Source organism: Myxocyprinus asiaticus, chromosome 3 (assembly GCF_019703515.2).
Source record: "Myxocyprinus asiaticus isolate MX2 ecotype Aquarium Trade chromosome 3, UBuf_Myxa_2, whole genome shotgun sequence".
In the NCBI taxonomy this organism is placed as follows: domain Eukaryota; kingdom Metazoa; phylum Chordata; class Actinopteri; order Cypriniformes; family Catostomidae; genus Myxocyprinus; species Myxocyprinus asiaticus.
Genome location: NC_059346.1, coordinates 18512789 through 18537543, shown reverse-complemented (window position 1 = coordinate 18537543; position 24755 = coordinate 18512789). Strand labels below are relative to the sequence as shown.

General features: G+C 40.0%; 1 protein-coding gene across 5 annotated transcripts in view; it reads left to right on the top strand.

The window, feature by feature from the left end:
* The window catches only part of map7d2a (MAP7 domain containing 2a), a 49542-nt gene that overhangs the window by 2956 nt on the left and 21831 nt on the right, over positions 1–24755 (top strand). For 3 of the 5 annotated variants that reach the window (XM_051677051.1, XM_051677080.1, XM_051677069.1), the window contains 11 exons: positions 359–469; positions 655–762; positions 1019–1096; positions 1342–1505; positions 4399–4498; positions 5768–5863; positions 18023–18132; positions 19074–19189; positions 19358–19788; positions 21291–21441; positions 21659–21839. In XM_051677051.1, the coding sequence (XP_051533011.1) occupies positions 359–469; positions 655–762; positions 1019–1096; positions 1342–1505; positions 4399–4498; positions 5768–5863; positions 18023–18132; positions 19074–19189; positions 19358–19788; positions 21291–21441; positions 21659–21839 (1646 nt within the window). The remainder of the gene's footprint in view (positions 1–358; positions 470–654; positions 763–1018; positions 1097–1341; positions 1506–4398; positions 4499–5767; positions 5864–18022; positions 18133–19073; positions 19190–19357; positions 19789–21290; positions 21442–21658; positions 21840–24755) is intronic. The other 2 variants (XM_051677059.1, XM_051677089.1) reach the window with 2 other exon arrangements.

Sequence of the window (24755 nt, the reverse complement as noted above, 5' to 3'; positions counted from 1 at the left end):
GATTGTGTCTGAAGGTGGAGTTTGGGCATAGGTGAAGCAGAACTAACTAGACCAGATTATAGCTGGAGGTTTATAATCCAGTCCAGAATAAATCAATGGGCTGCTCTTTGTCCTAGACACAACACAGCACAGAACAGAATGCAACCTCATTTTATATCACACTAAAGCTGTGCTCTGTGTTCATTTCTCTCTCTCTATTCTCATATGCATGTCTGTAACACACACACATACACATACACAACTTTTTCTTTTTAACAAGGCCAGCTATGTATCTCAAGGACTTTTCAACACTGAAACTTGCCATTTCACCAAAATTTGTGAAGTTTAAAAATTGTTTGTGATTTATTTTCTCAAACAGCTGCTAAAGTAATGACATCACCTTTAACTCCAGAAAAGAGACTTCAAACCAATGGCCACGCCTCACCAACTTATCAGAAAACCAACCACTGCAGCCCTACTATAAAACAAAGTAAGCCCCTCCCCCACTTCTATTATTATTATGTATTATGTTATCATTTTAAGATACTTATTTCAGGCCAAATGTCATATTCTTGAAAGAGGGTCAATAGAATGATTAACAGTTGTTACTGATCACTGAATATTATATTTCACTTCAACATAAAATTCTGTCTTTCCTCTTGTCATGTTTGAAAGCCGATGCACTGAACCCACCTGCTATCACAGAAAAGAAACCTCGGACCAATGGGCATGCTTCACCTTCTCGCCATCTGGCCAATACCAATGCAAATGCAGGTAAACAATGTAAGTCCCATCTTTTCTGTTGGTGTTGCTTGTAACCTGTAGCTCAACTGGTAGAGCATGGTGCTAGCAACGCCAAAATCATGGATTCCATTCCCAGCAAACACACAAACTGATAAAATGTTTACCCTGAATGCAAGTCACTTTAGATAAAAAGCATAAATGTAAATGGTGTTGAGTGGACATCTTCCATATCATTATTTATAAGCTCTTTAAAACTACCAATCTCTCTCTCTCTCTCTCTCTCTCTCCCTCAAAGATGTGGAAGGCTATTTGAAGACGGATGATAGGATGAGGCTTGCCAAAGAAAGACGTGAGGAGAGGGAGAGGAGTTTGGGTAAGCATGTCTGATCATCTTTATGTCTCAGTCTGTGTGGACAGTGTTGGATGTAATCCAATTACAAAGTAATTATTAACTGTAATATAATTTATTTTTAATAAAAAAACAGAAAAGGACTTTTATAACCCAAAGCCTTGATGCTGCAGCCATTTGCTATCAACTCCAATAATGATGAGCCCTGAGTTCAATGGTGTTGTTTAATAATAAGCCAAAATAAAGTCAATAAGTTCTCTTTCTCTCAGCTGCACGGGAGCAAGCTATAAAGGAGAAGGAGAGGCGGTCACAGCTGCAGTATGAGAAGACAGTAGAAGAGCGATGGAAGCGATTGGAGGAACAGAGACAGAAGGAGGAGCTTCGCAGAGCAGCGGTGGAGGAGAAGAGAAGACAGCAGCTAGAGGAGGAGAAGGTCAGAGATCTATAGTCAAATATGCCTAATAGTCAATGTCCAAACAAGGTATGATTACAGTCCAAATACTGTATTATAGACAGAAAATCATGCAGTTCAGGGTCTAGTTTTTGGATATTTTTTTTAAGGAGGTGTTTTTTTTTGGTATCTTGTGGATATAACTGTAGAGTAATTCAAATCCCATACCAAGCCATGTCTTATCTGATGTAGACTATTGGAAAGAGGAGATTATAAGTGTTGGTTTTTGTTGGTTTGTGGTTCTATTTTTGCGTCCAGTAGAACAGATGTGTCTGTCACTAAGTCTAATCTTCACATTTAAGCCATATTTTGAGAATATAACATATGGCGCCCCCCCCCACACACACACAGTCTTAGAAACCCCCTCATTGCCTAAACTACAATTTTATAAAGTTTCTTTGATTCTAAACTATTTTTGAGACTCTGGCTATCTGTTACCATGACTCATATCATTTCTTCTCAAGCAATGTTTTTCTTTCAGTTTGAAAATGACACAACATAATCACGCTGTTCTTCCTATGACCTTTAAAACACAATCTTCTCAAACTGCATTGATATGTCGGATCTCAGAACACAATTAGATGTTTATTCAGTTAAGCCATTCATTTCAAACATCCTTTATGATTCATCCACACATCTACAATTGTGATTCAAGACACAAAACTTAGGCCTGTATGGTGCATCATTTTATATGGCACATTTGAATTGAAGGGGGGAAAAGAATCCCGACTTCTTGTGTTGTGTGAAATGGCATTTTCACGAATTACACTGTATCTATAGCAATGAATTCCTGCCTGACCATGTATTATCACCCACCCACAGGGCAGACACTATTCTTCCACCCACTCATTTATCTGTTATGAGCTTGTGAGTTTTTACTGGGTGTCATGTCCTCTGATACGTCTTCAAACGGGGGATATGGCCAGATCAGCCAAGAGACTTTATTTGAATCCTTCTGTCTTGCTGTGCAATGGTTTCACTGTTCTTCTCAAATATGGTCATCATCTGCCACACTGTCAGCTTTCACAGCTATATTCATTTTGGAAAGGCTGAAAAGGAGTGGGAAAGATAGATAGAAGACCAGGGAGGCAGGCGGAGGAGGTGATGCTGAACCCAACAGTTGGAGCTGCAACCATTTTTATAGAAGCAAAGCAGTGCAACACACACAAACAGAAGAGTGAATGAGATGGCTGAAACCTGCAGTCTGAATTACTGTGTCAGTCTTTGAGTATTCGTTTATAGTTTAATAATGCTAATGTCTATCAGTAGCATTGCTCAGGGAGGGAATGGGTTAGTGCTAAACATTGAAACCATGGAAAATAGATCAGGAAAAGAGGTATAGTGATACATTGAACATTTTGAGGGTTAAAGGAATATTCTGGGTTCGATATAAGTTAAGTTCATTTGACAGCATTTATGGCATAATGTTGATTACCACAAAAAAAAAAAAAATTATTTTGACTTGTCCCTCCTTTTCTTAAAAAAAAAAAAAAAAAAGAAAAAATCGAGGTAATAGTGAGGCACTTACAATGGAACTGAATGGGGCCAATTTTTTTAAGGGTTTAAAGACAGAAATGTGAAGCTCATAATTGTATAAAAGCACTTACATTAATGTTTCTGTTAAAACACGTCTTATTTGAGCTTCAAAGTTGTTTAAATCGTAATTTTAGGGTTTTAGGGTTTGTTCACATTAATAGTCTAAAATCGGCTATATCTTTACACATCAAAGGTTAGTAAGCGATTTTATCACACTAAAATCATGTTAACATGCATATTGTTTATGTCTTGTTGCTATACTTTTGAAACAGTTAGTATTTTAACATTTACGGATTGTCCCACTTCCATTGTAAGTGCCTCACTGTAACCTAGATTTTTTGCTTTTATTAAAGATTGTTTTTTTTTTTTTTTGTGGTAATCAATATTATGCCACAAATGCTGTCGACTGAGCTTAACTTGTATTGAACCCGTAATATTCCTTTAAAGATCACCTTTTATGGTTTTTAAACATGCCTAAAGGTCTCATACAATAGATTTACATTCATCCAAGGTCAAAACACACTTTAATTTTCTCATAATTTAAATTGCAGCATTACCTATTTTTTCCCAGTGTCAAAAACGACTCATTCAATGATCCGTTCTAAAGGATTCATTCTAAACTCCTCCTTTCAGAGAGCCTACACTGCTCTGATTGGTCAGATGTCCCAGTCTGTTGTGATTGGTCTACCGCTTAGTGTAGTGTTTCAGGGCGGGTCATTGCTGTTCCCAAGCAGCCAATGTAGACCAGAGGCAGGTTTTTTGTTACCAAATTACATAGGTTAGTACAGGATGTAAGTCTGGAATTACTAATGACTCGTTTCAGATGTTCAGAATCCGTTCTTTCTTTTGGGAGTCAATAACTCCATTTGTAGTGCACTTGATTTTTGAAACTTTGCAGACTTTTTTACATTCACAAACAGCTATATAACACACTACATGAAAGGTAATATTTGAAAAACCATAATAGGTGCTCTTTAAGGATGGCATTAGTAGGATCAATTTGTGGTAATTTAGGACATCGGATATTGTGGGAAACCTACGTTTTGGTGTTTACATTTCTTGCTCCATCACAAGCAAGTCTGTGTTAACCTGACAGTATTCTAGCTAGGCTGTCATGTGGTATATGTTGATTATGCACATGAGGTCGTACGATTGTAATGGGTATTATGGGTAGTGTAGATGATGAAGCTTAAAATGGCTTCAGTGCATTTACCTGCTCCCACGAGCCTCATGGAAAGGTGTGAAGAGTCACTTCAGTGGGAGTGCTGATGTAGTTGGTGTAATCGGCTGTTGTTGAAGTGAGTGTCTGGTGTTTCTCGTGCTGGAATGGCACACACAGGAGCGTCTGGAGGCTCTTATGAGAAGGTCACTGGAGCGCAGTATGCAGCTGGAGAACAGGAATAGACGCTGGGCCTGGGGTCCCAACGGCCCCACTCAAGGTGAGTGTAATGCACACCCATTACACTGGACAGTGAAAAAGAGAAACATGGAGGGGGGGACTAAATAATTATGGAAAAAGTGAGAATAGAAGAATACAGTAGACTTTGTTGCAATGCAATGCAAGCATAGTATGCACACATAATAATCTCTTTAAAGAAGTAGAGGTTGATATAAATGTAATGGAAGGTTTATTATGCTTTGCCTACACTTTGAACATGCGTCAGATTTCTCATTCATATTTCATTAAACACTTGTTCATAACTGCAGGATTTCTGGCTTTACACGCTTTTGAAAGTAAAACTACATCACTGAATTTCATGTGACATCTGGGCTTTTTCTTCTTCCTTTTGAAAGTGTCTTTACAATTTTAAAGCTTTACAACAAGGCAGCGTATGTTAAGATGCTTTTGTAAAGCTGGTGTGCTGTTGCAGTGCAGTCTCCTCGCGGTCGAATGATTTTCTACTGGCCTTTAGGACACAGTGTTACGAGAGCTCAGGTTTCATAATTCAGCTCATCAGAGAGGAAGGACAGGCTGGCATGAGTGACTCAGCACATTCTCTCTGCTGAGCCTCTGCCTATTGGTTTGATTCAAGGAGATTAATTAGTTAGAAAATTGGCTATTGATTGGAGCTTTTAGATTTAAGAAGCTGGAGAAGCTTAGAAAAAAGAATGGATGTGTGTAATATTTATGAAGGCTTTAATTTATCCAAATCAATTTCAATAATAACATTTAGTTAAAAAGGAAATGGATGTTGTTTTTCAATGGTTGGTTGTGCTATTTATTTTATTGAAATGTCTTATTTATTTTCAGCCAGAATAAAGAAAGCCTATTATATGATTTTTAGACATACATTGTTTTAAATATTAAATAGAGCTCATGAAATGGCAAAATATCTCAAATGGAAAACAAACCCCAGTAGCTGTTGCCCTTTGTCTGATATTGTGTTTGAACTGGTTATTGAGAAAACATAATTTAGGGCTTGACCATGAAAGTTTTTTCTGAAAGTGTATGTGTGTGTGTGTATAAGTGAATGAAAGAATTTGAGTGTGTTTGAAGTCAGATCAGTCCAGCTCTTCAGCCTTGCTCATTTTGTCTGGCTGCCATGCTTTTTAGAGAACGCAAGAGAATGTGGTGGAAGTGTTCAGGTGTGTGCTTAGATACACACTCCAATCCGAACACACATCATATACACTTCACATGAGAGTGGTCATTCTGTCCATAATGCTCTACTCTTTCTGCTGTGCTCTGCCCTTACCCTGTCGCCCAGGTGACTGGGAGAATGCCCCACCTACTCTCTCTGCTGCCTCCGCCTTACCCCATGACCTCGCTGCCCCCTCTCCTGCTGCCATCGAATCAGGCAACGGTATGAACCCTAGCTGGCCTTCTCTCGCCACCTCTTCCCTCCTATCCGCTTGGACTGACACAATATTCCTCCAGTCTTTGTTTCCATCCCAAAACTCTAAACCAGCCTGCTCTCCTTCCCTGGTTCCTGCTTGAGTACTTACAAAAGCTTTGCTTAACTTGCATATCCAAATGTAATCAAGTAAATTCCGGTCTCAGAAAAGAGACTGTCCAAAAATACTATATAGATCTTTTTGAAAAGATCAGCTTAAGTTGTGTTTTGGATGCTGGTGTCCTAGCCAGCAAGACACCCTTGGTCAAACAGCTTCAAAAGAAAGGCCATTCTTTTTAGCTTTACAAACCAGCAGTGTTGTAGTCAAGTCACTAGATCTTGAGTCCGAGTCAAGTCCGAGTCCTCACTGCTCAAGTCCGAGTCCAAGTCACCAATATTGTGTCCGAGTCGAGTCCAAGTCCAGTTGCCAATAACTGCATACAAATCCGAGTTATGAATCCTTGTAGTTGTCATAAAATATGCAAAAAATCACAATTCGGTTGCCATTTTAAGTTTATTGGCACACACACACACACACACACACACACACACAATAACAATACCATCTCTGTAGGTTTTGTTCTTAATGTTACTTGAATGTTTGATATTGCTTTTAGAAAATGTAAATAGTTTTCTTTATTTGTTTCTTTGTTCTTATTTTAGTACTGTTTCTTTGTCTTGAATAATTACTTAATTAAATAAAATTCTATCCATCCATTCATCACAATTTTTTATACAGGCCTATGCAATAATCAAGGAATTAAAAAGTGAGATGTCAGAAAAATAACTTTCCACTGTAAACAACAGTGCCTTTTCACCATTTATTTGAAGTTTATTTATTTATTGTCCTCTAGTGTTATATTATCAAAATTCATTATAATTCAGGCATTGAAGCAATTCACATGATTTTTCATGGATGGATGGGCGTTTGTCCTTTTAACAATAGGATTACTTAACTGTTTTAGCCTACATTTGTGATAAACTCGCATCACACAAGCCAGTCTCCGTCTCTATGTAAAACTGCACCTGTCATAAATGCATGAACACACGTCAACATCATCTTATGTTCCCGTTATAATTATAACTCGTAATAATGATTTACTGAAAAATCTTTTATACATTCTTAACAAACTTGTGCAGACTTGAGTTGCAACATGCTCATTGTTAACGGTTTCTGTCATTTGATTTGCTCATGTCTCTTACATTGTCAATGAGCATCAGAATATCATTCTTACAGTATGACTTTAACCATGAATTATGCACCACTGACCAAATTGCGAGTTAATTCCTCAAACTCCGGTATTCTCCCTCGCTATCCCACGTCTACAGAGGCAGAATATTTGCATGAATAAACAGAGGCAGAGTTATTTTGCGTTATAATAGATTTGCGAGTACACATGACATGTTTTGAGTGGAACATACACACTCTGAACGAGAGCAGGGAGATTTGAGAGTGCACGTCCAGTTTTGAGTGAAAGCAAAGGAAATCCGCATTCGACTGCAGAGACTGCGCTCGCACAATCGGTACATGGCATGTGCATGTGATTTCATGTCATAAAAGGGCAGAATACAAAAGTTAATGGTTGTAACGAGACCTCTCCTTCAAGTCAGAAGGCACCCAATGATTGAGTCCAAGTCCAAGTCCGAGTCATTAGTGTTCAAGTCCGAGACGAGTCACGAGTCATCAATATCTCGACTCGAGTCGGACTCGAGTCAGAGTCCTGGACTCAAATACTACAACACTGCAAACCAGTACTAGCTAGCATAAATCATCTTGAACCAGCATTGAAATTCATGCTAGTCTAAGCAGGCCTTTTCAAAAGAGAAGTAGCTGGCTTGACCCTAACTTGAAATTGTTTTCACACAAGAGCCAGCAAGATAAGGGGTTAGCAAGTGGAGGCTGTTTTCAAGTATAATAATGTGTCCAGTATTTGTTGTTTCTGAGCTACTCACTTATACAATCCATATGCAGCTATACATGCTTAATCTGAATGTACAGTGTCCTGAAAAAGTATTCAGACTCATAATTGACTCTTTAACTGAATTAAAAATCCCTCACTGAAAAAATTAAGTTCTCTGCAATAGTTTTTTTCTTTTTTTTCAGTCCCACTGTAAATAAATTGTCTTTAACTACTATGTACTAATATTAATACACATACAAAATACAATGTACTTATTGTGTAACTACATGTTGTTCTTTAAAATTCTCACAAGATTCACATTTGTTGCTACTGAGCTTGAAGTATGGGTAGGCTTAAGAATAGGGTTAGGTTTAGGGTAAGGACTGGGGTAGGGTTAGGTTTAAGATTAGGGGTAAGGGTAACAGTGTAACTACAGATGTAATTAAATGCATGTATTTTAAATGTAAGCACATTTTTTCCTCCACTGTGAACATAATAAGTATATTGTATGTACATAATAAGTACATTGTAACAAATGCTTAAATACAAAGTAGTTAAAGACAGTTTATATAAAGTGGGTCATTTTTCCTATTAGAAAATATTCTTGGAATTAAAAAACTGAAATATGCTGTATGCATAAATATTTATTTGTTCCAATATGGTCACATAGAATCAGGTGTACTATACCTATTTTTATTTTTATTTTTTTAAATAATTTTCACATGGTTTGTTGTATGTATCACTGCAGTTTCCTGGTGAAATAAAGACTAGAAACACTGCAATAGCAACATTTATGTAAACAAATCACAAGTAAAATGGCAGAATATCAGCTCATAAACTAAATTTTCACCCTGTATCTCACGCAATGTGGTCTTATAAATTTTTTTTACTATAGCACATTTTTTGTAAGGTGATACAGTTTAACGTCTGCATTACATAACTCGACACTGTTTATTCAGTGTGCACATGCTTTGAAGCTTGAGTGTTATCGGTTGGCAAAATAAATAAAAAAAAAGTCTGAATGTCTTTGTGCTGTGTCTTTCTGGGTGTTTTGTATTGATTGTGAGTGTACTGTCTACTAACAACATCACATTCAGTACTTTAATCACAATTACTGTACACAGTTCTTTGGATGATTCGCCTTGATGACATTTGCTGTGTTGAAGTGTGTGTTTATCTCCAAGTGCATGTTTATAAGTTCATAGTTTGTCTTTCCTTTCTGATCTCAGTTGATTTATTAAATATATTCTAGAGGGCACAGTTATATTAACATATAAAGACACAAACATTCATGCATACATCACACTTGGCATTATCATCATATCATCATTATATCTCAATGATTGTTCTGATGCAACAAAGCAACTTTATTCATTTGATTGCATCTTGTGATATTTGTCACTTTTTCAATTTATATTAACATACAAAACAAATTGTCAGTAGCTTATATGTTAAAAAAGAGGCTTTGGACACACCTCTCCAAGTACATCCCTCTATCTTTCCAATCATATTCATGTTGTTGCTGTCCCATTCATCCATTTCATCCCTTCCTCTTTTCCCCTTCATTCTGTCAGCCCATCCTTGTCACCTGAATACTCTGGACAAAACAAAAGTGAATCGCCTCCTCATACACACACACTCCTCAATGGCTCACTGTAACAGTTCTACAGAGCTGCACGTGTCCTGTATCCGCTGCAAAGGTAACACACACACACACACACACACACACACACAAACTCTCCACAACAGGTGCATTATAAACATGCCTAAAAGCAAACACATTTAAAGCTTGACAGGAACTGTGCACAGTGGTAAATTATATTAAAGATTTTCTAAGTGATTTTTTGAAAAATGTCCTTACTACCTGACAGATATCACTGACGTTGGTGTCCTAAGAAATCACACCTGCATAGGCTCTGTACAGGAACCAAGTCTTTGGGTATGAGTCTTTTGTTCATTTGACACTGTCACAAAATGGCTGAGATTGAGGACTCAAATGCAGAAATGCCAAAAAATGGCTTTATTATTTATTGAGATGGAGGATCCAAATGCAGAGATGCAAAAAAAAAAAAAAAAAAAAAAAAAGCTTTATTAAGCAATCTACAAAAATGCAACATAAACCTCTCACAGTGGAGGGGAAAAAGGCAAACCAAAACAAGACTGGAATTTAACTAGAACACAGGTAAACATAAACTGACCGAAGACTGGAAGATTGTACTGACTGACTTGACCGACGAAACACAAAACAATCAGAGCACAGGACTAAACATGAGGGAAGCTAATGTAGGGAGAGGTAACAAGAGACAGGTGACCTGGCTGATGTCATGGCAATGGGGCTAGCATACAGCATGTGGCACCTGCAGACACAAGAGGAAGAGAAACAAACAGGGAAACAAGAAGACACAACAAATTGACAGAGGAAGGAGGCACAGTCACAGTCAGACTGTTACAGTAACCACCCCCCCCCCCCAACGGATGCCTCCTGGCATCCAACGAGCTGATCATCACTGGCAGGAACCGAACAAGTGAGGAGGGGTGGGGGAAACCATGGGGGGTGGCTTCAAGTTAGAGAGGGGTCCAGCGGCGTGGGAGGAGGATCCAGGACAGGGTTCGGCCCAGGTAACTGAGGAAATGGGCTGAGGTCAGGCTGATGGCCAAAGAAACAGGGTGGATGATCAGGGAACCAGGCAGGACAGGGATGAGGTTAGGCATGACAGGGATGAGATCGGGAAAGTATCCAGCTGTTATACAGAGGTCAGACTGTGGTGCGGACGCTGCGGGCTGAGCAGACTGGTGGGTGGCCGCTGTGGTGGACTGGACAGACTGGTGGGTGGCCACTGCAGCAAGCTGGACAGACTGGTGGGAAGCCACGGCAGACTGGGCAGTCTGAGCGCCGGACGCTGGGAGCTGGGCAGACTGAGTGCCAGATGCTGGGGGCTGGGCAGACTGAGCACAGGACACTGGGGGCTGGGCAGATTGAGCATCAGATGCTGGGGCTGGGCAGACTGAGCGCCCGATGCTGGAAACTGTAGGAGATCAGTCAGGGTGGCGGCCACTTGGGACTGGACAGTCTGGACGGTGGCCAAGAGGCAGGGGTCAGCAGACTGAGCAACAGATTGGTAGCTAGTGTCTGGCAGGTGCTGGTTACTGGGATGTGCAACAGACTGGAGACTGGTGTCTGACGGGTGCTGGTTACTGGGCTGAGCAGCAGACTGTTGGCTGGTGTCAGATGGGTGCTGGCTACTGGGCTGAGCAACAGACTGGTCAACAGCTGCTGGGGACTGGACAGGATTGTCGACAGTCACAGGGGACTGGACAGACTTGTCGACAGCCACGGGTAACTGGCCAGGCTCGTCAACAGACTCAGGGAACTGGCCAGGCTCGATGACCACAGGGAACTGGACAGGTTCGTCGATGGCCACAGGGAAAAGGACAGGCTCATCGAAGGCCACAGGGAACAGGACAGACTCTTCGACGGCCTCAGAGAACTGGACAGACTTATCGAGGGCCTCCGTGGTCAGGAGCACTGGCTGCGACTGGGGAATGGCCTCCATGACCATGAGCACTGACAAGCGACTGGGGAATGGCCTCCTTGGCCAGGAACGCTGGCAGCGACTGGGGAACTGCCTCCGTTGCCGGGAAGCCTTGCAGCAACTGGGGAAGGGCCTCCGTGGCTGGGAGTGCTGGCAGTGACTGGGGAACATCCTCTGTGGCCGTGAGCACTGGCAATGACTGGGGAATGGCCTCTGTGGCCGTGAGCACTGGCAGCGACTGGGGAATGGCCTCCACGGCCATGAGCATTGGCAGCAATGCTCCCCTGTCTTCTGGATTTCAGAACTGGGCTCCTCCACCTCCTGGCGGTCAGCACTAGGTTCCTCCGCCTCCAGGCGGGCAGCAATAGGCTCCCCCATCTCCTAGCAGTCAGCACTGGGCTCCTCTGCCTCCTGGCGGTTGCAGTAGGCTCTTCTGCCTCCTGGAGGTCAGCACTAGGCTTCTCCTCCTGGCAGTCCGCAGCCGGCTCAGCCGATGGGCTGGTTGTACCCCAGACCCGAGGACGCTGCCAGAAACTCCAAAGCATATCCCTACATGGACTTGTCCTCCTGCCGCAGTTTGAAGAGTTTCTTTACATGTGCTGCATGTGCTGCTCTTTGATGCACAGAAGAACAGGAAAAAAAATAGCTCCTGCTGGGTCCATAACTGGCTCAATTGTTATGTCACAAAATGGCTGAGATGGAGGATCCAAATGCAGAGATGCAAAAAAAAAAAGCTTTATTAAGCAAACTACAAAAATGCAACATAAACCTCTCACAGTGGAGGGAAAAAGGCAAACCAAAACAAGACTGGAATTTAACTAGAACACAGGTAAACATAAACTGACCAAAGACTGTACCAACTGACTAGACCGACTAAACACTGAACAATCGAGCAAAGGACTAAACATGAGGGAAGCTAATATAGGGAGAAGTAAAGAGAGACAGGTGACACGGCTGATGAGCTGATAGTGTGGCACCTGCAGACACAAGAGGAAAGGAAACAAGCAGACATGACAAACTGACAGAGGGAGGAGGCACACTCACAGCAAGACTGTGACAGACATATGACAGCTGCGTATGTACCCATAGGCTCTGTGCATGAAACAAAAATTATTATTTCTCCTCCCGATTTTTTAGGTATGAGTCTTTTGTTGATATAAGAGGTCGACCGATAGTGGATTTTACCGATACCGATAACTAAGTTGGGCAGTACCTGCCGATAACCGATTAATCAACCGATAGTTTTTAAAACTGATACTGAATGAAAAAATAACAATCAAAATAAAATAGTGCTGAACTTTATTACAAAAATGAACAGTACTGACTGAACCATGAACATGTATTGCACTTTTTTAAATGAAATAAATATATAAATAGTAATATATATGAATGTAACACTTCTCAATGAAAGGAGGAGGCGAGAAGCAGATTTCCTGGTTAAGGTAAGCGTTTTATTCTCCTCACTGTAGTAGATACACTCTTTCAGGGTTTTCACGCTGTTCAATAATTCACACTCAACATAAACAAACTTCTTCACAATAATAAACTCAACTTCACAATAATAAACCCTTGGCTTCACAATAGGATCTCTGGTATCCAGGCTCTCTCGTTTACCTGAGGCGTGGCTCTATTTATGCCTCTCTCCCCGTGCTCACTGAAATTAGAGACAGGTGTTAGACATAATTTAGCTCAGGTGTAAGTGCCCTTACCGCTTTCTCTTACTGCCCTTACTGCTTGACCATGCCCCCGCTGCCACATATCCCCACTGCCCGATTCAGGCCGGGGCGGCATCTGGCCTGCCTACCACTCCCCCCCATTCCTGGAAAGGAAGTCGGCGACAGCCATCTGTGCTCCCGGTCTGTGGACCACCTTGAACTTAAACGGCTGGAGAGCCAGATACCAACGGGTGATCCGGGCATTGGTATCTTTCATGTGGTGGAGCCACTGGACTGGGGTGTGATCAGAACTGTTGGTGAAGGCCTGCCCCAACAGGTAGTATCGGAGAGTGAGGACCGCCCACTTGATGGCGAGACACTCCTTTTCCACGGTGCTGTACTTAGTTTTCCTCAACGAGAGCTTACGGCCAATGTACAGCACCGGGCGCTCCTCCCCCTCCACCACCTGCGAGAGTACGGCCCCCAGCCCCCTGTCTGAAGCATCTGTCTGTAAAACAAAAGGGAGAGAGAAGTCAGGTGAATGTAAAAGCGGCCCCCCGCAAAGTGCTGCTTTAACTTGCATGAACGCCCGCTTACACTGCTCCGTCCACTGGAGCGGGTCTGGAGCTCCCTTTTTAGTGAGATCAGTCAGCGGGCTGGTGATGTCCGAATAGTTAGGCACAAACCTTCTATAATAGCCAGCCAGCCCCAGGAACTGTCTCACCCCCTTTTTGGTCTTGGGCCTCGGGCAGGTCGCAATCACCGCTGTCTTGTGAATTTGGGGACGCACCTGCCCGTGGCCCATGTGGAACCCCAGATACCGTACCTCCACCCGCCCAATCGCGCACTTCTTTGAGTTCGCTGTGAGTCCCGCTCGGCGCAGCGATCTCAGAACCGCCCTCAGATGTTGCATGTGCCGCTGCCAATCATTGCTATAAATGATGATGTCATCTAAATAGGCAGCGGCGTAAGCTGAATGCGGTCTGAGGATTCGGTCCATGAGGCGCTGAAACGTAGCCGGGGCTCCGAACAAACCGAACGGAAGTGTCACAAATTGGTGTAATCCAAATGGTGTGGAGAAGGCGGTTTTTTCACAGGAAATTGGTGTCAAGGGGATCTGCCAATAACCCGTCGTCAAATCCAATGTCTAATAAAATCGAGCAGTGCCCAACCGATCGAGCAACTCATCAACGCGAGGCATTGGATACGCATCAAATTTAGACACCACGTTGACTTTCCTATAATCCACACAGAACCATACAGACCCGTCGCTCTTAGGCACTAGAACAACTGGGCTGGACCAATCGCTGTGGGATTCTTCTATTACCCCCATATCGAGCATTGCATCCAATTCTTCCCGAACGATTTTCTTCTTGTGTTCGGGTAATCGATAGGGGCGGCTACGTACCACGACCCCCGGCTCGGTCTCGATGTGATGATAGATGAGGTTTGTACATCCCGGTAGAGGGGAGAACACATCCGCAAACTCCTGTTGCAACCTAGCAACCTCCGCGAGTTGACTCGGTGAGAGGTGGTCTCTGCAAGTGACCGGGGTGAACTGTTTATGTTTTGAACTCACCTCCGGTCCGAGCTCCGCCTTCTCGGGAACTACCGTAGCCAACGTCACGGGGACCGCCTCCCTCCACAGTTTCAGGAGATTGAGGTGGTATATTTGACGTGCGCCCCCTCTATCGGTTCGTTTAACCTCATAATCGAGATCTCCCACTCGTCGTGTGACCTCAAAGGGTCCTTGCCACTTGGCGAGTAATTTAGAGCTCGATGTGGGAAGCAATACAAGCACTTTATCTCCCGGTGCAAATTCCCTTAGCTGAGTTCCCCTGTCATATAGTCGGCGCTGTCGTTCTTGAGCTTGGAGCAAATTCTCCTGTGTTAGCTGCCCCAAAGTGTGGAATTTTGCTTTAAGATCAAGAACGTATTGAATTTCATTTTTACTGTTTGAAGGTCCCTCCTCCCAGGCCTCTCGCAATACATCAAGCACACCGCGTGGGCGTTGCCCATACAGCAGCTCGAATGGGGAGAAGCCAGTGGAGGCTTGCGGGACCTCTCGTACTGCAAATAACAGGGGGTCGAGCCATTTATCCCAATTTCTAGCATCATTGTGCACGAACTTACGAACTTACGCTGCCACAATGAACTAATATTCGAATTTTAAAGTCAGCTGATTTTTAAATTGACATTGTTTCCTTAGTCAACAAGAGGGTGTAATACATACATTAACCATACAGCACCATTATATTACTGCATAGAACATTCCTATCCTGGCTGTTAAAAAAGCAAATTTCATTTTCAACTAATGTGCATAAAATAAATAAATAAAAAGTTTTAGTCCGTCCATATTTTCAAATGTTAAGTCAAAAGTAAGATTTGTTTATACGTTTCTCTCGGCTGCATGAAGATATTAATTTGCTTTTTCACGTCACTAGCTTAAAAATATGCAACTTAGCTGGCTAACGAATGCATAAACGTGACCAGCTGAATATAAACTAATGCAAATAGATGGTAATAGATGGTAACAATTGTGACATTTAAACATTTGGGTAGGACTTACGATTTTTGTCCCATTGTTCTAACCGCTTGAGGTTAGCTTTAATGTTAGCGTCCTCTCAGCCTTGTTGGCAAACATACTGCTGGGCTCTACTAATGCAGCATCTAGTCAACAAATTAATTACATTATAATGATATGACAACATGTACAACACTGTATACATACCTTTTCGTTGCTGATGTTTAAAATCTGCATCTGAAGTGTTCCGCTCCACGCAGAGTGTAGTCTCACGTGTCAAACAAACACCTCAAGGCATCAGTAAAGTGATTTTTTTCATCAGTTACGTTTTTATTTCGCCTCAGAGGCCACTCTCATACTGTATAACAACAACGGACCCTTTCCAGCCACTCCACGGGGGAAAACTATCGGTGTGGATATTTGCAGATAACTGATAATTCCAGAAATCTGTTATCGGCGTCGATTAATCAGCAAAACCGATATATCGGTCGACCTCTAGTTGATATGATGTGACAGGTGCATTTACTATACACATGGCAGAGAATATTTTGAAAACACTTCCTGCATTAAATACATGAAAATAATTTATATGATTTTTAAACAGGTCTGGGAGGGTTACTTTTAAAAAGTATTCAGCTACTGATTACAGAATACATGCTGTAAAATGTAATTTGTAATGTATTCCGTTAGATTGCTGAATATCAGCAATGTAATCTAAATACTTTGGATTACTTCTTCCCCACTGGCAAATACTTTCACTTGTTTTGACTATAAACAAGTAAATAAAGTAAGAAAATTCACTTAAAAAAACATTATCTAAAAAAAAATATATATTATGCAGTTTTGCTACTCTAATTTATATTGTTTTTTAGGCTTTTTAGATATTTTTACAGAAAAATAATATTAAAATTCTCATTAAGAATAAGATTTTTGCAGTACATATTTGCTCTAATATTAAAGGTCTTACTAGAGAAAAAAATGTATGCACTAACGTGCATTTTCGTCATAAAATTCATAATAAAGTATAATCGCGCCTGGTAACAGATGCATGTATAGGCAAGAAATAGTATTTTAGCTAAATGTTCACATGACAATTTACACAAGGTTAACTATTTTTGCTGCTCGAAATTTCAAAACCCCACAGAGTGTACACAATGACATTCTTTTTTGATCATATGTGGATTCTGTTCATAGAATGAGGCAGAAAATCTATTATTTGTAGCTTTATATACGATGTTAAAGGCTACATTTGTTAGCATTTCTTGTAAAAATACCTTACCGCATAAAAGACATTAACAAGGCATGTAATCATGTATTTATTGGATTTATGTTTCATCTGTCAAAGCATTTCTAACTGTTTTTAAGCTGTAGAAACATTATGTAACTCCTCTATCAAGCTTCCATGGGAAAGTTCCTCAATGACGTCATATCCACCTTTTCATTCACAACATTATGTACTTGTATGAATGTAACACATCCACAGTGAAAGTGTTTCACTGTTCAAACGCTCCTCGGATCGCATCATTTATATGAATAAATGTTTTCCAACTGAATAGTCTAAAATTAAATGAAACAAATGACAATAAAATGCAAAGTAATCTCTTCAGTAATCAAAATACTTTTTGAATGTAACTGTATTCTGATTATCAATTATTTAAATTGTTACAGTTACTAATATTTTGTGTTTTAAATACGTAATCATGTTACATGTTCAGTATTCTGTTACTCCCCAACCCTGTGTTTAATGTCATTTATTGTCACACTGACATGTATTGATCATGATACAAACAGCTGCAAAACACTGAACTATATGCTGTAAAGACAAACATTTACAAAAGGCCAGCAATTGTCACTCGTGAACGAATTGTTTGTCTTCTATGTTGAGCCTTTTAGCGGTCACGTGACAAATGAACAAAAGACACTAATCATTTCTGTTTCCTGTAGAGCCTGTGCGGCTCTCACCTGACAAATAAATGAAAGACTCAGATCTGAAGACCCAGTTAGAAGGTGAACTAATCATTTCTGTTTCCTGTAGAGCCTATACGGCTGTCATGTGACAAAATAATTAAATGGCTTGAATAAAGATTCGTTAATTTTGCTTAACAAGATTCAAAGATCCAAGTCAGTCAAATGATCTGATCTTCCCATCACTATAAGGTGCTGTAAAGAGCAAAAAAGGGCCCATGCTTTTTTAGCCAACCAGAAAACACAACTGGGTTGACTGACATGTCTTTAGAGGACGGGTTTTGGAGAGTGGGCATGTGGTTAAAGGGATGGCGGTGATCTAAATGTCTCAAATCACTTACAGCACCTTTGACTGTTTGTTTATTCCACTGAATTAAGTTTTTTGTTTGTTTGTGTTGTGTTGTTTGGGATAACGAGAGGGTGGATGTGTATGCGTGTTCATGTGGTTAGCTAAGTGTTTTATGTCAGTTCATAGTGTGTGGGAACGAATGTTACGGGTAGGCTGACAAAATGTTCTGACTGGGGAATGTTCCATGTTTCTTCCTGTGCAGTGCCCTCCAGTCCCCACAGGTCACCATACCGAGGGTCACCCAGCCGCCGCAGAACCAATGCAATGCCAGAGGAGTCCATTGGAGCTATAAGTGCCCCCAATACTCCTAAGGTCAGAACAGATATATAATAGACTCCAAAAAAAATAAAAAAAATAAGCTTGCCTCTCCTATTCAACATTTAATCAAACAGATTTTATAATTGAGAGGGGTACTTTACTTCTGCTTTACTAAGGTTGTCAATCTTTTTACCATAAACAGGACATGTATTGCCACATATGCTAAACTTTGTGTAAATGAAATGCCATAATAATGTTGTTGTTGTTATGACAACCAGTGTGCATCTTTTCGCAGTGCACGAGAATCAACACAGTAGGCAATATTTTTTCAAAAATGTAACATTCAAGCAAGTGATATATTGTTTTCTTCTATTGTGACTCCTGTGTAAATACAGTTATACCATATGTATGCCACAATAATAAACCTGTAAACTCAGCTTTCATATCATTGCATGAGAGAGAGCCTTAGACAACTGACTTTGAGAAACACTGTTGCACTTTTCATGAAAATGTAATGCAAAAGTAATACTAAATAGTAGTTATGTAAAATAATAAGTTACTTTTCTTACTAGTTTGAAATTTAAATTGGCATAAAAGAAATGATCTCTCACTGTTTAGATGGTCAAAGTACTAAGTCAGTCAATAGCAAAGTTGTTGCAAGGCCCGTACTAAGAAAATGTGGTGAGTCTGATTTTTCAATGCACGTGAAAAGTATAACTTGCAAAGTAGCATATATCTGCATAGTATCTAATGTGGATTCAGTATGCTTATGTGTGTTTGATTTCTGTGACATCATAAAATATGCATGTATCTGTACATACATTCATGTAACAACATATCCACACTGCCATGGTATTCCTCCACTGTCTCACGTTTGGGTGGTAAAAAGTTGGTAAACCTACTACATACTGAGTGACTTTAGGTTGATGTATGACTCACACACAAACAAGCAGATACAAACACTCACTTTTATGCGTTATTTGGATTTTGAGCAGAAGGAGAGATTGCGTAGAGAAAGAAGAACTGGCTCTCCGGCCACAGGTTCACCAGTGAGACGAGCAAAATCTCCTGCTGATGTCACCACAAGCTCTGCCTCACCCGGCACACCAAAGTAAGATATACATACATATATATGTACCATACCAAAGTAACACTAAAATGCACATACACATGCTGTACATATAAGGTGCTGATACAGTTACCTCCAGTTAATTACATTTTATTAAGTGAAGTGCTGACTATAAGCATCTGAATCAGCTATTTGTTTGTATGGTTGTAGGTTATTGCCTAAGAGTCGTACTCAGTCACCATGTACAATGTGGCAGTATCCACCATCCCCTATGAAACACAAACCTGTAACATTGGTCAATGACAGCGACAAGAATACAGAAGACAAGGTCATGGACAAACAAGCTGAGGACAGCAAAAGTCAGGACATTAAGGAAGGCAGGTCTGTTAAGGCTGAGGTCCATCAGAACAAAAGCTCAAACAATGAAAATTTGGCTAAGGCAGCAAAACTGGAGACATCTGTTTCTAGTACTCCAACTCCAGAGAGGAGAACACTGAAGATAGACAGCCCCAGTAATGGTGCAAAGGAGAAGAAAAGTGGAGTTATGGAAAATCAAGAAAAAAAGAATGGCAAGATGGAGACCCCCAAGAAAAAACTCCTTAAATCAAACTGTAATGATGTGACTGCCGACAAGTGTGCAGGTGGGTCTGAAACTTTAACAAGAAATGACCCGCTTCAATAGATTAGTATCTTATTTGTAATGGCTGTAAATCTACCTCAGGCAGGCAGTTTAACCCTTTAAGCTCGCCAAGAAAAAAATAATTATCAAAATGTTAAATACTACAGTCTTGACCAACACAAAATAGGTATTGTTTTAAAGCTTAGAAGCTGGCATTATGGCATTGTGATAAAAACTGAACAAGTGCTTTGAAATTTGCTGACAAATCAAAAGTGTTCCATTTTGATAATTTAGTAATAATTTGCACTGTACATACAGTAATACTGTCATCTTTAAAAACATCAAACTGATTAAATAGCCATGTGTCATATGTCATTGGAAAGCTGTCAAAGAGTAGAATACAACCAGCCTATTTGTTTTACTCACTGACAAAAATATAGCGAGTGATAGCTAAGTCTTTTACATACATGTTGCATATAAGCAGGTGTTGCTTATAAACCGCTTTTTCACTTATAATTTCATGGAACATAAACAGATCATAAAATATCACATACCGTTACTTTGAAGATGGAATTCCCAATAAAAAGAGCCCACACACAATGTAATCGGATACATAGATCATTAGATAATCCATACAAAGCACAATGTGAACACAGCATGTAATGTGCTATCTGGCTAAAAACATGTTAGCTTTCCTTGATCAAATAACTTAATTTGAAATTATGTAGTACATTGTCCAGCATCATGTAACGCTAAACCAATCATATAAGGATTTAGATCGCTGCAACTAGAGGTGGAAGTCATCCAAATATGAGCAGAGAGGATCGTTCACTCTAATTACATATGGCCACCAGGAGATGGAGCCAAGTACATGACACAGACTCAATGATGGCTCAAATGACACAGAATGGAACTGAATGAGATCTCATTACTCATACCTGCATGCTTCGGAGAGAGAGCATGCCTTTAGTCATTGTTGTATTTGCATGTGTAATTAGTCTTACGTACAATTATTATGTTTTATTTGTTTGGAGAGGCTTTTGAACACTTGGAGGCATTTTTGGACACCAGGGTAAATCATTTATGTAATGCTATAACTTTTAATTGCTTTGTCGTATCAACACCAAATTGTTCTCAGATAGAGGTGACATGATTGGGAACAAAACAAATGTTTTTAAGACCTACCTTTTTAACACCCTGATATATAATGTAAAATCAGAAAAATAAGAAAAAAGTAAATTTTTGGCTCAAGTTTTTTTGTGATTTTTCAACAGTTTCTTAGTCTAAGCATCTCATAATTGTTCATAATCTATATAATTAAAACATTTGAAAAGTTTTCTTTAAAATGGTTCTTTAGTTATAAGCCTTTAATTTAGGACATGCCACTGAAACAGAAAATCTTTAAAAATACCTTCAGAGCTTAAAGGGTCAAACTCATGTTAACCACAAATGCTTTGTTCACACTAAAATCACATAAATCTTATTTTAAATAACACATGCTTTTCTTGATTTACTCTTACACAGATCCTTCACCTGTGAACCCTGCTGGCAAGATGGTTGTCGGAACGACAGATGCTGAGGAGGCGTCACGTCTGCTTGCAGAACGCAGACGCTTGGCCAGAGTACTGAAAGAACAGGAGGAGAAACAATACAGGGAACAGGAGGAGCAGGAGAAGTATGTGTTTGTGAACTACTAGTATATGAAGTGTTCAGTGCCTGTTGAATATGACTCATACATAACAGTAGAATAAGTATGCATTGCATAATAATGTAAATGTATGCATATGATGCTGCCCTACAAATTTTATAGTAAATTGGTTGAGTTTCCGTCATTTACGCAGGTGCTGTTTGTATGTTTTTGACTATTGTGTGTGTGTGTGTGTGTGTGTTAGACTAAAAGCTGAGCAGCTTAAGAAGAAGCAGCTGGAGGAAAGAGCCCAACAGGAAGAAAAGGCTCGTAAATCAGCGGAGGAGAAATACAGACAACAACAACAACAGATGAACAGAGAGGTGGAGGAGAAAAAAGAAAAAGAGAGAAAAGAGAAAGAGCTCCAGGCACAGATGGAGAAAGAGGTCAGAAGGTTTAAAGTGAAATTCATTAACCTTCTCAGTCAGTGTACCAATTTTTTTTTACTTGCAATTAGATTACAAAAGGTAAATACCAACAACAAACTCCTGACAATAAGTCACTGTACATATATGATCAGGGTTGGGAGGGTTACTTTTGACATGTATTCCACTACAGATTACAGAATACATGCTGTAAAATGTAATTTGTAACGTATTCTGTTCGATTACTCAAGGTCAGTAATGTATTCTAAATACTTTGGATTACTTGTTCAACACTGGTAGATTTTTTCACTTGTTTTGACTATAAAAACTCTGGCAGTACAGTAAAACAAAATACATGTTAAAAATACATTCTCTGAAAAACCTAAATATCTTACGCAGTGTTGTTTCTAAAACAAGATAAATCAAATTGATCTTGTTTTAAGGATGTTTCGATATTTTTACAGGAAAACAAAACAAAAATTATCTAGAAAAAAGAAATTATGATCCAACGTGAATTTTCTTGATAAAAACATATGATCGTGCCTGATAACACGTGCATGTAAAATGGCTAGAAATAGCATTTTAGCTTAGTGTAAAGCTGACAATTTACACAAGGTTTATTTCTATTTCTTCTGCTCTAAACTTACTTCAAACGTACTTGTCTGTCTGCTCGAATTAATGTAACACATCATAAGAAAGTGTTTCACCACTGTTCAAATGCACTTTGGTTTGCATCATTTATATGTATAAATGTTTTCCATCTGAAAGGACTAAATATTAAATGAAACAAATAACAATAAAATGCAAATTAATCTCTTCAGTAATCAAAATACTTTTTGAATGTAACTGTATTCTAATTACCAATGATTTAAACTATAACTGTAGTGGAATACAGTTACTTATATATATATATATATATATATATATATATATATATATATATATATATATATATATATATATATATGTGTGTGTGTATTCTTTATTTATTTTTTTATTTTTTTATTTTTTTATTTAAAAACATACATTCAGTATTTGGTACTCACTCCAGTAGAAAGGTTTTGATAATGGTATGAGGACATAATCATTCTAAATGGTTCACATGAAATCACTGTATCCACTCATTACTGGCAAGTATTCTCAACTGCCTATGGGCAGCAGCAAGTAATTCAATTTTGAAGATGCAATTTAAACTCTTTGTGAGTAGTTTTTAATTACATTGTACATCAATGCACATTTTGTAGTATGTCTACATACATATTTTATTTGTATACCTTGTGAACTTCAGAGCAATGAAAGTGAAGCATAAAATGTATTTCACCCTCACAAATTTAAAAAGGTTAAACATTTGACTGGAGAACTTTAAAAGGCTGTTTCTTCTTGACTTACATGAGTACACAATCACCAAAGTCTACAGCTGGTATGAAACCTCAATAATGTCAATTCTTCACTTTAATGAGAAAGATGGAACAAAATGTCCATCTCTTCTTCATTTAGTCTGCTCCACAATCCAATTGAACAAATGTAATCCCTGCTGTGGTGCAAGATCAGTACTGTGCTTCCCAAAACTTTATGCAACCATTCACAAGTTCAGAATCATACCAGAAATTCAAAGCTTCTTTATGAAAGTGTGGTGGACACATGAGCAGAACACTTTCACGGTAAATGGGACGAGACGATCGTTGTTTCAAACAGCGTGTTCTTCAAGAGTTTACATATTTAAAAATTCACAATCCAGACAGCTCTAGCCCCCACAGAGAACTGTTTCATTGTTCAAACTCTTCATTGGTTCAGCAGGTGTCGCAGAGACTGCACTGAAGAATGAAGATACTTCCAGCTGTTTCGCAGACATAATTCAAAGGTGGACAACTGGTTCTCATTAATATGGGGAAGGCAAGATTTATAATGTTTAGTCCTCATCCTCTCGAAGTTCACTTGGCAGGAACTTGTACTGCTGTTGTTTGATTTGTGCCAGCTTCTTACGGGCCTCTTCCAGCTCCCTTTCCTTTCTCAACATCTCCTCCTGAGCAGCAATAATCTGAGCAATTCCCCCCACAAACCTAGTCTTGACCACCACATTGTCATCGTCAGCCTTGTTAAAAGCAGCTTTCTGGGCTGCTCTAACCAGACTGTCAGAGGCACGTTTCACAGCATTGCCTGCAGCCTGTAGCCTCCTCATGGCCTCTGAATCCTGATCAGCTTTAACCTTGCATGCCACCAGCAGCTGTGCAGTGGGAGCAGCCACCTGTTTTGCAGAAGAAATTAGCTTTTCTTCACTGGCATGACCTTGGACAGATGCATTCGCTGCCTCACAGAGGTTACTGGTGGCTGTAGCAACCATGCGTGCGGCTGATATCAGTCCTTGGGACCACTGTCCATCATCCACAGCATTGGAAGGAATAGCACCCACATTGCCCTGTGCAACAAGTTCTCTCTGAGCTGCCGAGGCCGATTTCACCAGGGCACTGGTCGCTGCAGCAATAAATTTGGCTGTTTCAAGAATCTGCTCTTCAAAGTCCAAACTCTCATCAGCTTGCTTCAGTTTGGCTCTTGGTTTGAGCTGCTCAAGTTTTTTGGCCGCTGCTTCAATTGAGGCTGCAGCCCCCAGCAACTCTGTTTCTGCGATCACTGTAGGATCTTCAGGGTCCACCTACTCAGTACCTTTCATGGCCTCAGCTGTTTGTATCAGTTCAGTGACAGCTGCAGCAACCTTTTTAGAAAACATTGCCAATTTCTGTTTCTGATCACCTGTTGGCTTTTGTAAGACCTGCAGGAGATGTTCTAATAGTTCTATGTATCCATTGGTACATTCTGTGCCATACAGCAGAGCTCTGTTCCTGACCTCCTCACTCACTTCCTCATGATATGCTGCTTGCTTGCATGTGGTCAGCATATCCGCAATGACCTTGCGGCTGAGGTTAGCAGTGGAGATGACAT